The sequence below is a fragment of the Gallinula chloropus genome (genome assembly GCF_964237585.1).
Source record: "Gallinula chloropus genome assembly, chromosome: 6".
Classification (NCBI taxonomy): domain Eukaryota; kingdom Metazoa; phylum Chordata; class Aves; order Gruiformes; family Rallidae; genus Gallinula; species Gallinula chloropus.
This window is the reverse complement of record NC_140091.1, coordinates 25,593,749-25,610,025: the sequence shown is the minus strand read 5'-3', so window position 1 is coordinate 25,610,025 and position 16,277 is coordinate 25,593,749. Positions and strand designations below refer to the sequence as shown.

At 49.3% G+C, this 16,277-nt stretch overlaps 1 protein-coding gene across 1 annotated transcript in view; it reads right to left on the bottom strand.

Annotated features, from left to right (window-relative positions):
- Positions 1–16,277, bottom strand: part of PRRX1 (paired related homeobox 1) — a gene marked incomplete at its 5' end in the record, with an annotated part of 38,320 nt that overhangs the window by 2,640 nt on the left and 19,403 nt on the right. Inside the window, 2 exons of the mRNA XM_084266006.1 lie at positions 2,577–2,758; positions 3,258–3,433. Coding sequence (XP_084122132.1) covers positions 2,577–2,758; positions 3,258–3,433 — 358 coding nt within the window. The remainder of the gene's footprint in view (positions 1–2,576; positions 2,759–3,257; positions 3,434–16,277) is intronic.

Below are 16,277 nucleotides of genomic sequence, written 5' to 3'. Positions count from 1 at the left end.
AGTTTTCAGTCTTGGGTGTGAACTGTCTCCATTCAAAACCAGACTGCTGCCTAAGTCTGGTCTAAAACTCCAAAGAACCTCCTGCTCTCAGCTCCCCAGAGGTGGTGGTGGTGGAATTCTTGCTGCCCAGAAAAATCTCTGCTAAGCCAAACATTTCTAGAAACACTCTCTTAGCAAGTTATTCCACAAGGATCAGAGTGCAAGAAGGCTCTCTCAAAACATTGGTATAGCTTGAAAGCTGCTCCAGAAACTCTCCAGGGTCTAAAAAGGGTTGAAGTCACCCCACTGCTCCATTCAGGCACAGAAGGAGTCTCCTTCCTCTACTCTCTTTCATGAAACACAGAGGAACATCATGTTTCTGAGACCTAAAATCCTTCTTTCGAATACGGTTCTCAATGGCCCACGGAGTCAAAGGTTGTTGGAGTGGGAATTGCCGGCTGACAGCGCGGCTGCAAGTCTTGTTTTCTTAGGAACCTACGCTAAAAAATGTCGAAGGAAAACATTTCAACTTCAAAAAAATAATAGTCTCCACTTGGCGATCTATGTGACACAGAGCTGCAAATAGCTTTGGTTGACCTGCGGCTGAATGTATTTGGAGAATAAACACCCTGATTGAAAACTTTCCCCAGATCTAAGAGCCAGAACAGCGCCGGCCAGTGCAGCTCAGACCTCTCCCCGGAGCAGCCGTTAATCAGGGGCTGGTACATTGGAGCTGGGAAGATGGGGAGGGGGCAGAGGGCCATGCAAACACTCTGCACGGCTCTTTTTCACCAGGTCTCCAATTCTTGAATAATCCTACTCAGTTCAAAGCCTTCACAAAGCTGTGACAACCTGGCCTGGGGTGCCCACTAAGATGAATGGGATCGCTAAGAGGTGCCCAACAGGGTTAGAAAGCCTGGAGAGCATAAAGTGTCTCAGGGCCCTGACCACTTCACACTGCAGAAACCAGCTGCTGTGCTCCTCTGCCAACCACTCCTACTCCTCTGCAGAGCAGTGGGAGGGTGACAGTCCACCCTGGTTTGGCATATCAGCTGTAACCTGCAAATATCTCTGCTGAAATGCCTTGACTTAAGTCAAGGACACAAGACATCAAAACAGTGAGGATGCATCTTCACACCATGGACAGGCACAGCCAGGTCTGGACCTCAGGGGGAGAGAACCATCTCCAAGGCTTTCCTTTAGGGAGAAGGACCTGTGCTTCTCTTCCTTGGACTCACCCACCCAAACTCCTCCCTAGGATACAACACTGAGATCTTCACAGAGAGATGTTTTAAACCCCAGAAGTGGGATTTAGCCAGACAGCAGTCCTCAGATAAAATCCAAAGGATAAGGGCCATTTCTGAGACAAAACTGGTTGTCATCAAAAGCATCCTAAGCAGCATCTGAAGCGGCTGAACCTATGACTTGTTCTTCTGGAGCTATAGGGTGGATGAGGAAGACCCTATGACACTGAAGCATAGCAGAGAATCCACGTGTTTGCAGACCTAACTAAGCAAACAATGTCTGGGGTGCAAGAAGGGGGTCAAGGTGACCAAGGAAGAGAGGTCCTGGGCCTGGTGCAACTCCTGGAAGCTAGCAGGAAGCTGGCTGTGTTCACACCATATGTGTAGGAAGAAATACAGCCAAAGGTTTCAAAGTTCTGATCAACAACAAAGTCACTACACTAAAAAATACCCACCAAGCTAATTTTTAACTGCCTACAAGCCAGCTGGCTTCCCACAGACCAACAAATCCTGTGGATCATTGCACCCACACCCAGCTCCTGCCGGACTGGATGTCACAGAGTAGGACAGGGACGCCTATGACATGCATGGACATCCCAGGTCCTTTGAGCAGACTGGGGCTGTCACATCTGCACTTCTTTCCTGCCACCCATTAAGCAGTGCTGGCCATGGGAGATGGACACTGAACACCAGTCAGCCACCCAGAGACACCTGGTCCTTACTGCAGGGGACCCACAGCACCACACGATGGCAAGAGCTCCTTCATGCTCACGCTTCTGCTCTTGCAATTAGAAAAAACCTGCTCACCAGTGCTGACCATTGAGAGGGAGGGCTGGAAGCAGCGTGCATGGAGCTTGTTCCCAGCCCCTCCTGGCATCCCACCCAGTGACTACCATGGCACAGCCACACAACTCCCTCTTCTGGCCACTATGTGTAGCTGAGCCTTCCCAAGCACCCTGCCATCCCCGCAGCTGGATCTGCATCCCATGGAAAGGTTTCCTCTTTGCTTTAAATTGGGTGCACTGGGGAAGCAAGTGGAACCCTTTCTGCCTTCATGTCCTTACACCTGAACCTCTTCTGAAACTTTCTGAACTGCAGAGAAAGATAACCAAAAAATCTGCAGACCTTCCATGAACCCAACGCCTGGAGAGCAAAGAGGATGCTCAACCAAGTCCACTTTGCAGGCCTGGCAGCCAGAAGGGGTGTGTGGCAACAGGTAAGGAAAACCAGTGGGGTGGTCAAATGCTGTATCCTCCAGTTGTCCCACGCAAATATAAACAGCTCATTAGAGCTGTCCGAGGGCCACACCCAGGTGGATCCATACTGTGCCAGAAACTGGTGTCGCTCACTCACCTGTAAGGCGAGGCAGTACCCCAGGAGAGATAGTCAGTGGGTCTTGGAGCTGGGCGAGGTACTATGGGCTGCTCCACGGCGGTCACGTCCCCTGAGTAGGATTTGAGCAGAGAGGCATTCTTGCTGGCCAGCATCGCCCTCTCGTTCCGGCGAAACTTGGCTCTCCGGTTCTGGAACCACACCTGGGGAAGGAAGAGCACATACCCACCAACCATCACAACCAGCTCTGCTGCTCTGGCATGCCTGTCACTGGAAGCTCTAACAGCAAGACAATCCGTACGTGTGCCCTGGAGAAGCCCTCGTGTGAGGAAGTGGCTCAGTGGGGTAGGTCCCTGTGGGGCCATTCCCAGGCCTGGGAATGCTGCACAAGTCATCATGTTCCATGGTCTGCTTTGTTCTTCAGAAAGCACAGGCTTGCAAGTTAAGAGCTGAGCAACTGGAGATAACGTAAGCAGCCTTGAGCACAAGATATCCAACCTCCTGGCCTTGAACGGACCATCTAAGTGGGCATGTGGTAAGTATGGAGGTAGATCAGGCTTGGCAGTCCTCAAGGCACAGCATGCTTGGGACTGACATACAGCATGACCCAGAAGCCTGGGGACCCTAGTGTGCCATGCAGACCTTGAGGATTTCTACTGCCCTCCACATGAGGTGTGTCTTAATACAAGCTGTGGTGATTACCTGAACTCTGGCTTCAGTGAGGTTGACTCTGCGTGCAAGGTCTTCCCGTACAAAGGCATCGGGGTAGTGTGTCCTCTCAAAGACCCTCTCTAATGCCTGGAGCTGGCTGCTGTTGAAGGTAGTCCTGTTCCTTCTCTGCTTTCTCTTCTTCTTCTCTTCTGAATTCAGCTGATCATCTAGGAGAGACAGTTGGAGATGTAAAAGCTAAGAGCCCACAGCAACAGGGTGAATAACCTCAACAGTTTCAAGATGGAAAGAGCTTAGGAAGGGACCTGCACAATTCCAACACTACACCTTAACCATGCAGTGTTAGCCCCCACATAAAAAGGAGGTGGAAAGCGCATTGACCCCAAGCATTTATTTCCCAGCTCAACTGCATAAGACTTGAACCAGCTCTCACAAGTGATGCTATGCCTCAGCTTCCTCACCCCTAAAAAGAAACAAAAAAGGCCAAAATGCATCTCCCCAATCCTGACATTCCTAGAAACCTTTTCTGACCATAAAGAATCATGAACACTCATTCCCTCTGCTTCAAATTTCCAAGGACTGCCCTGACTTGGACATAATACAGCTCTCCAGGGTGAGCATGGGTCCTGCACCAGCTCCTACTGACTGCGAGGCCCGTGTCCGAGTAAGGAAAAGTCAAGTAAACGGCGACTATTCTGGGCTTGACCACAGCCATGGTAATGCTCTTCTCTGTACGTAGCTCCATTTGGCTTAAGTGAGGGCTGCATTCCCTTATCCTCCCCAAATCCAGACCGAGAAGCAGAGACGGGGAGCTGCAAGCAAAGAGGTGTCGGTGGAATAGAAGCACAACTGAGCAAGGGCCTGCACAAGAGACATGAACAACAACCACTTTCACTTCTACACCTGCAAAGCCAAGGGCATGCCACTGCAGACACAGACAGGATTGCAACTAGGAAGCACAAACCCAGTAAGGGAGATGGAGCATATGCGTGTTGGATGCTGCTGACTGAAGAGCAGTAGCACATTCTCCAGCACCTCCCTTAACCTTGCCCAGAGCAACAAACTGTGCATCCCACAAGAGCACATACTGTTTTGTGCTGGGTTTGTTTTGACCCCAGCAATAAATCAGTGCATCTATATGTCTGGAGTCAGACTAACCACTACTGCCTATGCCTACGGTCACTGGAGCAACATTGGTGGGTGCTGGGATAGCAAGGAAATGGCTTTTCTTATATCTGCTCCACGTCACCTCTCCTGTACCCAGTGCTGTTGCACATGCCAATGCAGCAGCAGTGATGCACAGGCACTCACGGGTACTGGCACGCAGTGAGCAACGGCTCCAGAGGGTTGAGTGCTCTTCATGAGGACAAAGCTGGAGGCTGTGGCACTGGTTTTGCTTCTACCCTCCCTGTACCAAAGTATGTTCATTCATCACAGCAGGCACAGCACAGCCAACACTCCAGTTACTGTGGGAAGCCACACTGAAGGACATGGAAAGCAAGTCCCCAGCCCACAGGAGTAGGAGGCCACTGGGAATACCAGGTTGGAAGGGATCTCGAGGATCATCTGGTCCAGCCTGTCTTGGCAAAAGCTCCATCTAGACAAGATAGTCCAGCACCCCGTCCAGCCGATTCCTAAAAGCGTCCAATGCTGGCTGGGGAATCCACCACTTCCCTGTGGAGATGATTTCAATGGCAAAAACACCTCCATACAACAGCTCTCTTGAGGCTGGAGGACTGGTATGCCATCACCTTGTACCTGTCCCTCTTCAAGTGCTCCAGCACGTGTGGGGTCCCACCAAAACCACCAAGGCTTCTCAGGCTCCTGCAGCCTCAGCCCTCAATGCTCCCTAGCACAGTGGGCAGAGCCCTGGCCGGGCAATGTCCACATGGCTCTGCTGTCTGGTGTGGAAGAACAGCAGACACACCGGGGAGGATCTGAGCCAATACACACATCAGCACACACTAAAATACATTGACTATCGTATCTACACAAACGCATGTGCTAGCAAACCATATTTAATCACTGCATGCCTTGGCCTGGATGACAGTCCACCACTGAGAGTCCAAGGGCTCAACCTGTTGTATACAGTTGCAGAACATCCCCTCGACAGTCATTCCTCTTGCCAGATACGGCTATGACAGCTTCCCTCATCCTCCTGTTCTCAAGGGGGTATGTAAGGCACAGGGAGAAGCTGACAAGGAAATTAAAGTCTACGGTTGTTGTCCTCACCACCTGTTTGTGTTGCTTTTCACATCCCATCTGGTAACAGTTACTGCACCTGAATGCCTTTGGAGCCAGTCCCATCCATTTGGGAACAAAAGGACATTCCTCTTAAATTAAAGTAGGTTTCTCAAATCCCTGCAGGTTTCCAGCTCTTCTGTCCCCAGTCCTTCTCCAACAGCCTGTTGATCCCCAGCAGACTCCTTTCCAGCCTGCGGATTCCTGGATGCAAAAGTATGCCCTCGATTTTTCTGTTGGGCTTTGGGGTTTTATTTTTGTATCGGGGACCAGTTTTTAAGTGGCATGTTGAACCATAAAGCTGAGCTGGGAAGGGGCTGGCACAGGCTGGGGCACGCAAGAGAAACAAACACATCCTGGGGCATTAGAACAAGGCTACGTGTGCATCTGATGGGATGGGATTTACCTGCTGAACACCACACGTGCATTTCTACCAGCTGTCACAGGGTCTGCTGTCCCGCGTGCTCCCCTCTTGCCTCACCACCGAAGCCTTCACAAAAAGGGTCAGCGATTCCCCCCTGGCTCCACTGGCGAGCTCTGATGTAGTTGCACTGCTGTGCACCACACCACGCGGCAGCAAAGAACAAGCCTCAGGGCACAATCATCCCCCTGAATGGCAGAAACGACGCCACAAGACAGGATGCCACAGAGGCCAACGTCAACACGGGTGTCTGGCCACCTTCTGAGCTATCCATTTGATGCTATTTCCTAATCTAAACCCCGCCAACATGGACTGGGTGAACAAATCAATAAAAAGCCTCTGGCACCCCTTGGGAATTCCTTCCAGGCCTCTGAAGCATCAGTTCCTGCCCAGAAGATGAAGGAATATGAGCCCAAGGCTGTCTGGCCATTGCTGCAATCCTGCGTGACAGTTACACATGAGGAAGGGTGAGCACATCACTCCGGGGAGCAAGAAGAAGGGCCAAAGCCCGTAAAACACTGAAGAACAAGAATCCCTCCTGCCAAGCACGTTAACACACTTTGCCTGGTTTCCTCCCGGCGTCAAGTGAGACACCGGTGATTCACAGCTCACCTCGTAATTACCGGGCCCAAAAATAGCAGGGCCAAGAAACGGAAAGTTGCAGGCAAGTGGCCGTGCTGCAGTGACTCACGGTCGGGTCATTGCTGGCCAAGGCACCTCCAACATCGGCTGGCACAGAGTGGGGACATGAGTCACCCCCTTTTCCAGGATGGAGGTGGCTCGACAGAGAAGTACAACCTATGACGGGGGTGGGGGGGGGAGGTGGGTGGTGGGATTTTGAGATCTTCTTTCACCCCTGGAACAGCACACCACAGCAAGATCCAAACGTGGACAGGCATTACTTGGGTAGCAGGGGAAAAAAAAAAATCAACTAATAATCGCTGTATTAGCCCAGAGTGCTGCTGTGCTGCTCGCTCCTTGCATTTTGCCATGCACACCTGCCATATGTTGATTACAAACTGCTAACGAGGGACTGCAGACACCTAAACCCCAGGTACCTGCAAGTGTCACCTTGCTCGCTGCAGGCACCCGCTGCCTTCAACATGTCAGCTGGGATTTTTTTCCCCCCTTTCTTCCTGCCATTATTTCTTTATCAGGAAACGAGGGTGAACACTGAAAAATGGTATTCCTAAACGGTGCTGACAGCGCTAGTGACTGGAGTCAGCAGAATCGGAGAGAAGAGGAAAACAGCTCTCGAGTTTTTTAGATGGGTCACGAGTCTTTCATCAACATTCTCTTAATCAGAAATATTTTATTACAAAGCAGCGTTCTCAAACGCTGAGCTGCTTGCAAATGCATCCCCCAGAGAGACCCAAACGCACGTTCTCCTCTCCGGAACCCGATGCTGGAAAATCTGGGAATTTCATTTCAAAATCCCAACCTTTCATGTTGGGCTGGGGGATTTTGTTTCCTGTATCCACAGTTGTGTTTCCCTGTGTTATTTCTACACTCGCCCACGACAGGCAAATCCTGGTGTCAAACACAAAAACACGCTTCTCAGATGCACCAAGGCATTTTTGATTGCTCCTAACTGATACATTATGAAACGTCCTACTTTTATTTCCCTTGCTCATCCTGTCTCCCCTCACAAGGAGGCAGATCCACGCTTGAAGACATTTTGATCTACGTCCCTTACAACACAGCGGCTGTCCTAGCGCCGGTGACGATCACTGGGGTACCATCAGGCGGCTCCTGTTGGGATGCCACATTGAAAACGCGACACATTATAAAGCAAAACAGGCTTGAGAACTAAATGCCTCCATCTAAGTTACAAGATCAGGGTCTTTTTTTCCACCAATACTTGCAACCGCAACATACTTTGGATTTCCAGTTTGCAGGAATGCTTGTGCATACTTGCTTTCATTCCAGGTCCGAACAAAAACGAATTTCCAGATGGGATTTACATTGTGTGGGCAGTTTTTGAAAAGTTTTGACCAGTTCTATTAAGTCCAGAACCAGCTATTATAGCACATTAATTGGATCCGAATTGAAAGCAAACAATTGGATTTAATTAAGTGAGGGACAGAGACATTTAACCACAGTATCATATACGGTAAGGCAGGAAAGATTTGTCACATCAGTTATATAAACTGTAAACTGAGAAAGGATTCCAAGAAGCAAATAAGGAATCACACAATAATCACAGCCTTCAGAAGAAGCACTTACCACTGAAGTTTGAACCCAGATTAAAGAAAAGTAAAAGACAAATTATTTCACTGGAAAAAAAAAACAAACCATAAATCTAGAAATGCAAAGCATAGCAACTAAAAACTCTTAAACTAAAAAACCCAAACCCAGAAAGCCAAAAAAAAGAAGAGGAGAAAGTTTTATAGAGAGTGGTGGAGAAAGAAAGGAAAAAGGAGAATAGAAGGGAGAGGAATGGGGTTTTTATTGGGTTTAAACTTTAAGAAGCTTGAGTAGAAATATTTCTGTGGGTCCCCCCGCTGCCTGGCTCTGGGCAGACTCCTCTCCTCAACATCACCCGTCAGAGCCCTCTGCGGACTCACGTTCCAGTTTTATTCGCGCTCTGCTTTGCTTTCGATTCACTGTATCCCTCCAAGACACTGCAAATCTTTGGGCACAGGGCGGTTTTGTCAACTCCTATCATGGAAAAACAAACCCCTAACCCAAAAGGTTTAACGAAAGCTAAAACAAGGCACCAGGACGGGGAGTGGGAAGCAGGGAGAGGGTCATACAAAGTCCATCTGATTTGTGTCTCAAGTGATTTTTCATTCATGTGGGGTGCTGGAGCCGAGTCAGCGCGCTGCAGAGCTGGGCTGCCTGGGGGCAGGGGGTCCCACCACCATCACTCATGCAAACATGTGATTGCATCCCATCTAAACCAGCCGACAGACACCAACACTGAGCCCAGAAGGAGCAAGGTTCACCCTAAACGAGACAATCTCCACATGAAAAGTCACTTTCTAGCCTGAAAACATGGTTTGGCACCTCTGTTTGCCCTCATTTTGTTTTTCCACACCTTTGACCAGGCTGGACACCCAGGTCCATTGCTGGTTTTGTAACTTCCCTTCTCAAACATCTCCTGGAAGGACCCCGCTCCTCTTGGCAGCAGGAGCCCATCGCCCAGCAGCATCTGTCACCTTCGCCAGATGTGAGCAAAGACAGGAGAGGGACGAGGGGACCCACACGGGTAAGATTTCATGCTCAGAGATGCTGTGAGTATCTTTCTAAAAGCTCCCAGCAGAGAACAAACCCCAGTTTATAGGTACGCCCGTGCACAAAAAGTATTTTCTAATGGAAATCAGGTTAAACACCAGGGTACACAAATGCTACGCAGGGAAGTGAGAATTACCCTACACCAGCCATCACAAATGCAGGCAATAAGGAATGAGGGAACACACTGAAAGCAAGCCCAGCAAGAGCCGTGATATCAAGCCCATCTGCACCACGGTAACAGCAGCTTTGCGTTTGCGATCGCAGGTCAGACTATGGAGATGTCTGAACCATCATTTTCCTCCCATTACATGACATGGGCTGGGCTTTTTTTTCTAAGCTTCGCTGTTTATTTGTTTTATTTCTGCACCATCTGTGCACAAGACATCAAATTACTTCAATTACACAGAAAAGTCAAGTATTTCAAGTTCCAGTCTTGGTAAGATCACTGAGAACACTGAAAAAAAACCCCCCAAACAACAAAGAAACAGATGCTTTTTTTTGTTTGTTTTTTTAAGAGCCTCCACTTTTGATAATCTCATAAAATAATTTGGTTCCATTTTTGCAAGTAAAAAAATAAGTGATTTTGCACACAAGCACGGGACTTCAGGAAGGTGATACTGAATTTTTCCTACAAAACCTGAGTTTTATATATTAAATGGAAAAGCATGTGTATTTTCAGCATTACCCACGGGACGATGGCAGCTCGTCTCCGAAGTGTCTGCAATGTGGAACCTATCAGGGTAATTTTTAGCTGACCGCATACAAACAATTACATATCATTACAGAGCTGCGAATAGCTTTCGCATGGATAGCGTGCCTACGGTCTCCCGTTGCACCCAGCTCCGCCTGCCAGACTCGGGGAACTCACTGAGGTCCTGCACAACCCCGGCTTCACCAGCACCGATGGTGAATCCCTTCCTGCCAGGACAGGCGCTCGAGTGGAGGGACCTCCCGCCTGCATCATGGCCAAAGGGGACATTTCCAGGTGGGCTTCAAGGCACTGCACCAGCTTGTGACTCTCGCCCATCAGGAAGGTGGTCTTGGGGTTGTCACCTTCCTGGTGGAGAGCCTGTAGACCCCTCCAAACTCCTGAAGATTAGTTTTCCAGCACATAAACAGCCTTCGCCTGTACTTACGGGGTGTTGCTGGGATAGGCATCCCCTGCGTAATGCTCTGCACTTTTGGGGGTCTGCAGAGCTGGGGATTGGGTTCCCCCCCACAACCGCAACCTTCTCTGCTCCTGACCTACAGCCAGGGCAGCACGAGCTCCTCTGTCGCAGCTAAGAGCCCTACTCTGTGCCAAGAATAAGACAAAACTCCTTTCAGGGTGGTTCCTGCATTGGTGCCCTGCCTCGCATCTTGTGGGAACCTGCAGAGCACATGGGCAGTTACAGTGGCTGAGATGCGCGTCCTCACTAACCGCGTCAATGGTCCCGCTTGCTGGAGTTGACAAAAGCAATGATGTTTGGAGGGAAAGGAAAAAAGTAACTGTGGTCCAATGGAAATCCAGCGAGTCTCCCTGGACAGACATGACGTCAAGTGCTAATTACTGGCAGAACAATATTTGCGGGGGCAAAAGTATATACATCCCTCTCCAGAAATTGGTACAAAGCCACTGAAAGTCCCCCTAGATCCCACAGACCAGCCTGAGTGCTGTAACAGCTCTGCTTTTATATTCACTAGGGTTTTCCTTCTGGGCATCCTACGGTTCATAAGGCGCACGGCTCAGCCCTGCTCTCCTAACAAGCCTTTCCGCTGGGTCTTGGGGTCAGAGTGTTCCCATAATACAATAAGCGCTGTATGGATCTCATAAGCTCCAAGGCACAGTGTGTTATGTGTTTGGAATTCCTTGTATGCTTTTATACTTTGTTTTACATATTGTAATTTTTATACGCATTACCACATTGATCCTCGGAAAATTAATTTAAAAAAAAAAAATAATCAAAAGCAAACACATATTTTAAAAGCCTGCCAGCGGCAAATCATGTTCTGTGAGGCTGCACTTTGTAACTGACAAAGAGACCAAACCACCAGACCGTGGCAGCAATCCAGCGGGTTGGATTTACCAGGCTCGGGAGGGGACAGGATCCAAGGGGCCTGCAGTCCCCCCCGCATCCCTCGTTAGGGTAGCCTGATGCGCCGCAAAGGCATTGGGCCTGTGACAGAGGAGCAGAAATGCAATCGCGCAGCTCCAGCGGCCAAACCCACCACCATACCCAAAGGTATCACATCCCAAACAGGTCTGCATGGCCCTAAGTCACAATGAGGTCCTGATACTGGTGTCAGTGTGACCACCAGACCTTCCCTGAAGCACCTCAGCCTTCACAGCCCCTTTCTCACTTTTGGTTAAGACCCAGGATCAGCACCTTTGGCAGGGCTACACACGTGCGAAGTCACGCCCTTGCAAAGTCAGGGGTATGACTTCCAACACCCACATCCTCTTCCCATCAGCTCTCCTTCCCAAGCCGTGTGTCCTGATGTTTCATCTTAGGAATGGCAATCATGCAGCCAAGATCAAACTTCCTAATCTACACCCTGCTCCATCGGTATTTTCTCATTTCCAAAGCTGCCTCTCTATGCTCTTGGCCGCATCCCTGCCCTTGCAGTTCATTCCAGATAACATATTTCTCCTCTCTTCTCCAGCACCCTTTCTTCTCCTCTCTTCGGAGGCCTGAAAAGCCATGTAACACTGTCCCTTCTAACTCTGACATGCACAGGATGTACACCCAAACCAGCACAACAGTATTCTTCTTGAGAGTTACCTTCAGCTTGACCATGCTGTGAGACCTTCCCGTGCTGGAGCAGACTGGTGCACCAGGAAGCCCAGTATCCATTTCCACCAGGATACTACCAGCTGCCTCAAAGGCAGTGACCACAAACCATCAAGCTAATTAGAAAAAGACAAGTTATTAACCTATTTTCCTCACTCGTATCCATCCGCAGCGAGCTCCACAGGGCCCCGCATTACTACACAAGTAGTATTTCCACCTGTTTGATGGTTGGAATTACCTGGTGCCCCTCTTCTCTTTACCTACAGACCTAGAGCTACCACAAGCAGGCGTCACCCATGCCACAGGTTTCAGGGATCAACACGCCCTTTGTTGCTAAGCTGCTGGGACAAGACTTTAAAATAAATATATAGGATGCATTAGGGCCAGTGTCCCACTGCACAGACCAAGTGTGGGGTGGATTTTGATTCCTTCCATAGGAAGGAGTCCCTCAGAGACAGCAGAAACAACGCAGTGCTGGTGCTTAAAGGGTGTATTGGAGGCAGGAGCACAACACAGACAGTACTGTGCTTGCTCCAGCCCTTTGGGATGACACACTTCAGTCTTTTCAAGGTCTCTCCAGCACTCTAGAGTTGTTGTCTATCTAAATAGATAGAAATAGACAGAAATAGATGGAAACCATGTCTACCCTCTTCTGATGGCCACAGATTCAGAAGGTTGAGCATCCCTGAAAGCACTTACATAGAAGGGATGCATCAGCCAAAAGCCATGAAGGGAGGGGCACTGCAGTGATGTCCCGAGTTGAGCTGTCCACCTCAACTCTGGGCATCACTGCTTTTATTAAATTTATAGAATTTATCAAATTTTAAATTTTAATAAAAATGTTTTATTTTAAATTAAAAAATTAAATGTATTAAATGTATTATTTTTCCCCTTTAATTATAAAATTTTCCCTTCTAATTATAAAAAGTGGCAAAAAAAAAGAGAAGAAAGCACTAGTATAAGTTTCTACTGGGGAAAACGAGATATATTTTTGCAAGAAGCTGGGAAGTGAGTAAAAGGAGGGAAAAAAAAACCCAAACCAGGAATAAAAAAGAAAGGGGACCAAAAAGAAAAAAAAAAAAGAAAAAAGGGAAAAAGGAAAAAACAACCCCAAAAAGTTGCCGGGACAGCAAAAGGCTGCTTTGAAGGGCATTGTGGAGGTTTTTCTCCACGTTGCAGAGGAACCACTTGGCATTTTGGGCCTTGGAACCGGCTGGTTTCCAAACGCCGTGGCAGCGGAGGGAGCCAGGGAAGGTTACCCCGCGATCTGCTGCCGGCGCAGGGAGAGCCCGACTCCAGCTGAGCACCTCCATGAACGCCTCCACTTGTCCAGATCCCAGCAGAGACCTGCCACGCTGCTCAGAAGTGCCCTTATTAAACAGGCCCATCCTGACTGGATCTGGAAATTCACCTGGACATGAGGGGTTTTGGGGGTTTTTTTGGTATGTGGGACCTTCGCGAGCAGAGGGAACAACGGCCGGTGGGATGCACGTGCCAGCTGGCCCCACCAGTGGGCAGGAACGCTATCCTTGATGGATATTTCATCTGTTTAGTGCCGAAATATCCAGGGCTGCCAACTGCATAGCACAGGACAACCATGCCGGGACCGCAGAGTGCCACAGGCCGGGAAAAGGGGAAGTGCAAATGACAGCGAGGACATGGAAACATGCTTCCCTTTTGTTAGCATCCAAGAAGAAATGTGTTTCAACCAAATCAGACCACCGCAGCCATCGCCCCTTACCAAGCAAACTGGCCTGGAGCTGCTGCAGAGCTTTGCTCAGAAATCCAGATTCTGAGCGCTGACGCATTTTATGGGTCCCTCCTGATCACAACTGGAAAAATGATGGCATCCGAGATCCAGAAATAACAGAACCTGAACCCAGCTATCAGCATCCTGCCCACCTGCCGCTTCCAAGGGCTGAGTGTCCCGACTGGGAGCATGTTTCTCTGATGGGGGATAAAGGGCCTTCACATCCCGCGTCACTACTGGAGGTCACGGGCCATTTCAAAACTGCTCTTTCTCCTCCCCAGGTCCGTAGTGAAAACCTGGGCTTGTAAAGCCAGGGAGGAGGGACAGGGCAGCTGCTGGGCTTTGGCGCTGGATGCAGGAACATCCAGTGAAATCGGGGGGAGACAGGATGGACCACAGGCTCCAGCGCGCTCCGCGCCCCAGCTCTGCGGGTTAGGAAGGGAAATCAGGCTCAGATCCACCTCCATCCTCAGCCTCTTCTGGCCGGCGAATGCATTTCGCATTAGCTAATAAATTGCTACATCTTATGTTTCTTAGCCTGCTGGAATGATGAATATTTTGGAATGTATTTTGGATGGTTCCCTGCCAGAGCTGAACAATCATCTAGAGATTTTTAAATCAAAAGACCAAAAAATGGGAACTGCTGCATTTCCACCACGTTCCCTGCAGCTTGAGAAGCACAACTCCCAGCAGAGGAGACAGAGTAATGGCTGTCAGAGCTCCCACAAACTGGGGCAAATGACAACCCCTAACACGGAGCAATAACCTTTGCCCCCGGGTGATGAATATATTATAGGATATCTGCCCATTGCTGGCCTTAATCTGGCTGCACCATCAGGTATGTCAGCCTGGAGGATCAGACAATTTAGGTGATGTGAAGGGAGATGTGGGGTCTCTCAGCCACCCGGCACTGCCATCCCTCTAGCACAGGGCTAGCTGGCTAAATGCTGCCCTTCCAGCACAATTTTAACAGAATTTAGGGGGTTTTAAAGGCTACAGCTAACACATCATACCCATTGCCAGACTAGGCATGTCCTCACCTCGCACAGGAGGGTCTCAAAACCAGGAGCAGGTTTGATGGTAGCACAGTGAGAGGAAAAGGATGACGAGCCCATGCGGCGCCCCGTCCCCCTGCTCCCACCGCCGCATCCCACCAGCCGTGGATGTTCATGCAAACAACCGGTCACGATGCAACAAGGGTTGAGCAAGCTCAAACATAACCCCAAAGCCTGGGACGCAGAATCTCCATCCATAAAGGAAACCAGTAAGTGGTCCGGTCTCATCGGAGCAGCCACAGATGGAGCGGGTCCAAGCAATAAGCTCCTCTCTTCCCCCGTGGAGATGGGCTGTCTAGACACATTGGCAAAGCCACGCTGCCGCGTTTGCAGCACTGCATCCTTCTTGTATCCAGCGTGTCAAATTCAGCTAACTCCTGTCCCCCAGCCCACGAGCATGAGCATTTTTTCAAACTTCCTAGTGTCAGTCATGTCCATAAATGCCAATTATGTTAACTGAGAAACTGTTAAACAGGATTTCCATGCACCACACCATTCCCCCTGTGGAAAACATCTTATACTTTTTTTTTTTTTTAATCAAGCCTCTGGCAAAATCATGTGCTGGTTATTTCATTAAGTCCATTTTTACTAACAAAGTAAAAATAAAACAAGTACAAAGGAGTATTAAGCCAAGAAACACTGATATTTGAACGTTAACTGAAATGGAAAAGCTGGAAATAAACAGTTCTCAAAACCAGCCCCAACTACTGAACAAAACCTGTGGGAGCCAGGTGATGTTTCTCCACTAGAAAACCACTTGAGGACATTTAAAGCATGCCTAGGCTCAGGGCCACATTCAACACCGTATGGAAAGGGACATTTTAAAACCATCCCTCTCCAGTCCCTCACAGATGAGGGACCAAAGCCCTCCTGAAATCAGTAAATGACCTTCCACCAGATTCAAGTTCATCATCAGAGGTCCTTCAAACAAGCTACAGGAACACAGTGTCAGGACTGGCATAAGTCAAACAGCATTGTGATTTGATCTTGCCCTGGGGAAAGGTGGACTGACATGACTTCATCGGGTCTCTGCCAGCATCATGTCCCTGAAGCCCACACCACGCTCCCAGCTCTTGGTGAAGCTGTAATTTCGGGTAAGTGCTTTGGGAGATGGCAACAAAACCAGCACAAAAGCCGAGCTGGGGACTGCAGGTAGAGGAGCAGGGTGGGATTAGGCAGCCAGGGAAACTCCCCAGCTCCAGCTTTCCCAATGACCGTGAGCAAGCGAGTCTGCTCCTCCACTTCCTTCGCTGCTTCACCTCGCCCATCTGTTCAGACAGCCCATTCTTGGAGGACACACTGTGCCACTCTCCCTGTTCCTAACACATCTGGTAGTCCAGTCCTGTACTTACAGGGGTGTAGGCAAAGAGCAGATCACTTCAAAACAAACCAGGAGTGGGATGCGTTCGCACTGCAGTGGGGCCATTCATGCTGTTCAGCTTCACAGCGCAGAAAATAAATTAACAGTGAGTAATTAAAACGCTTTCAGCATATGGTATAAAGGTGGACAGCAGCTACTTCATTTCTGAAATAGCTGGTGTATTCGTATCCCATTGCAGACCACGTTTTCCAGCCATC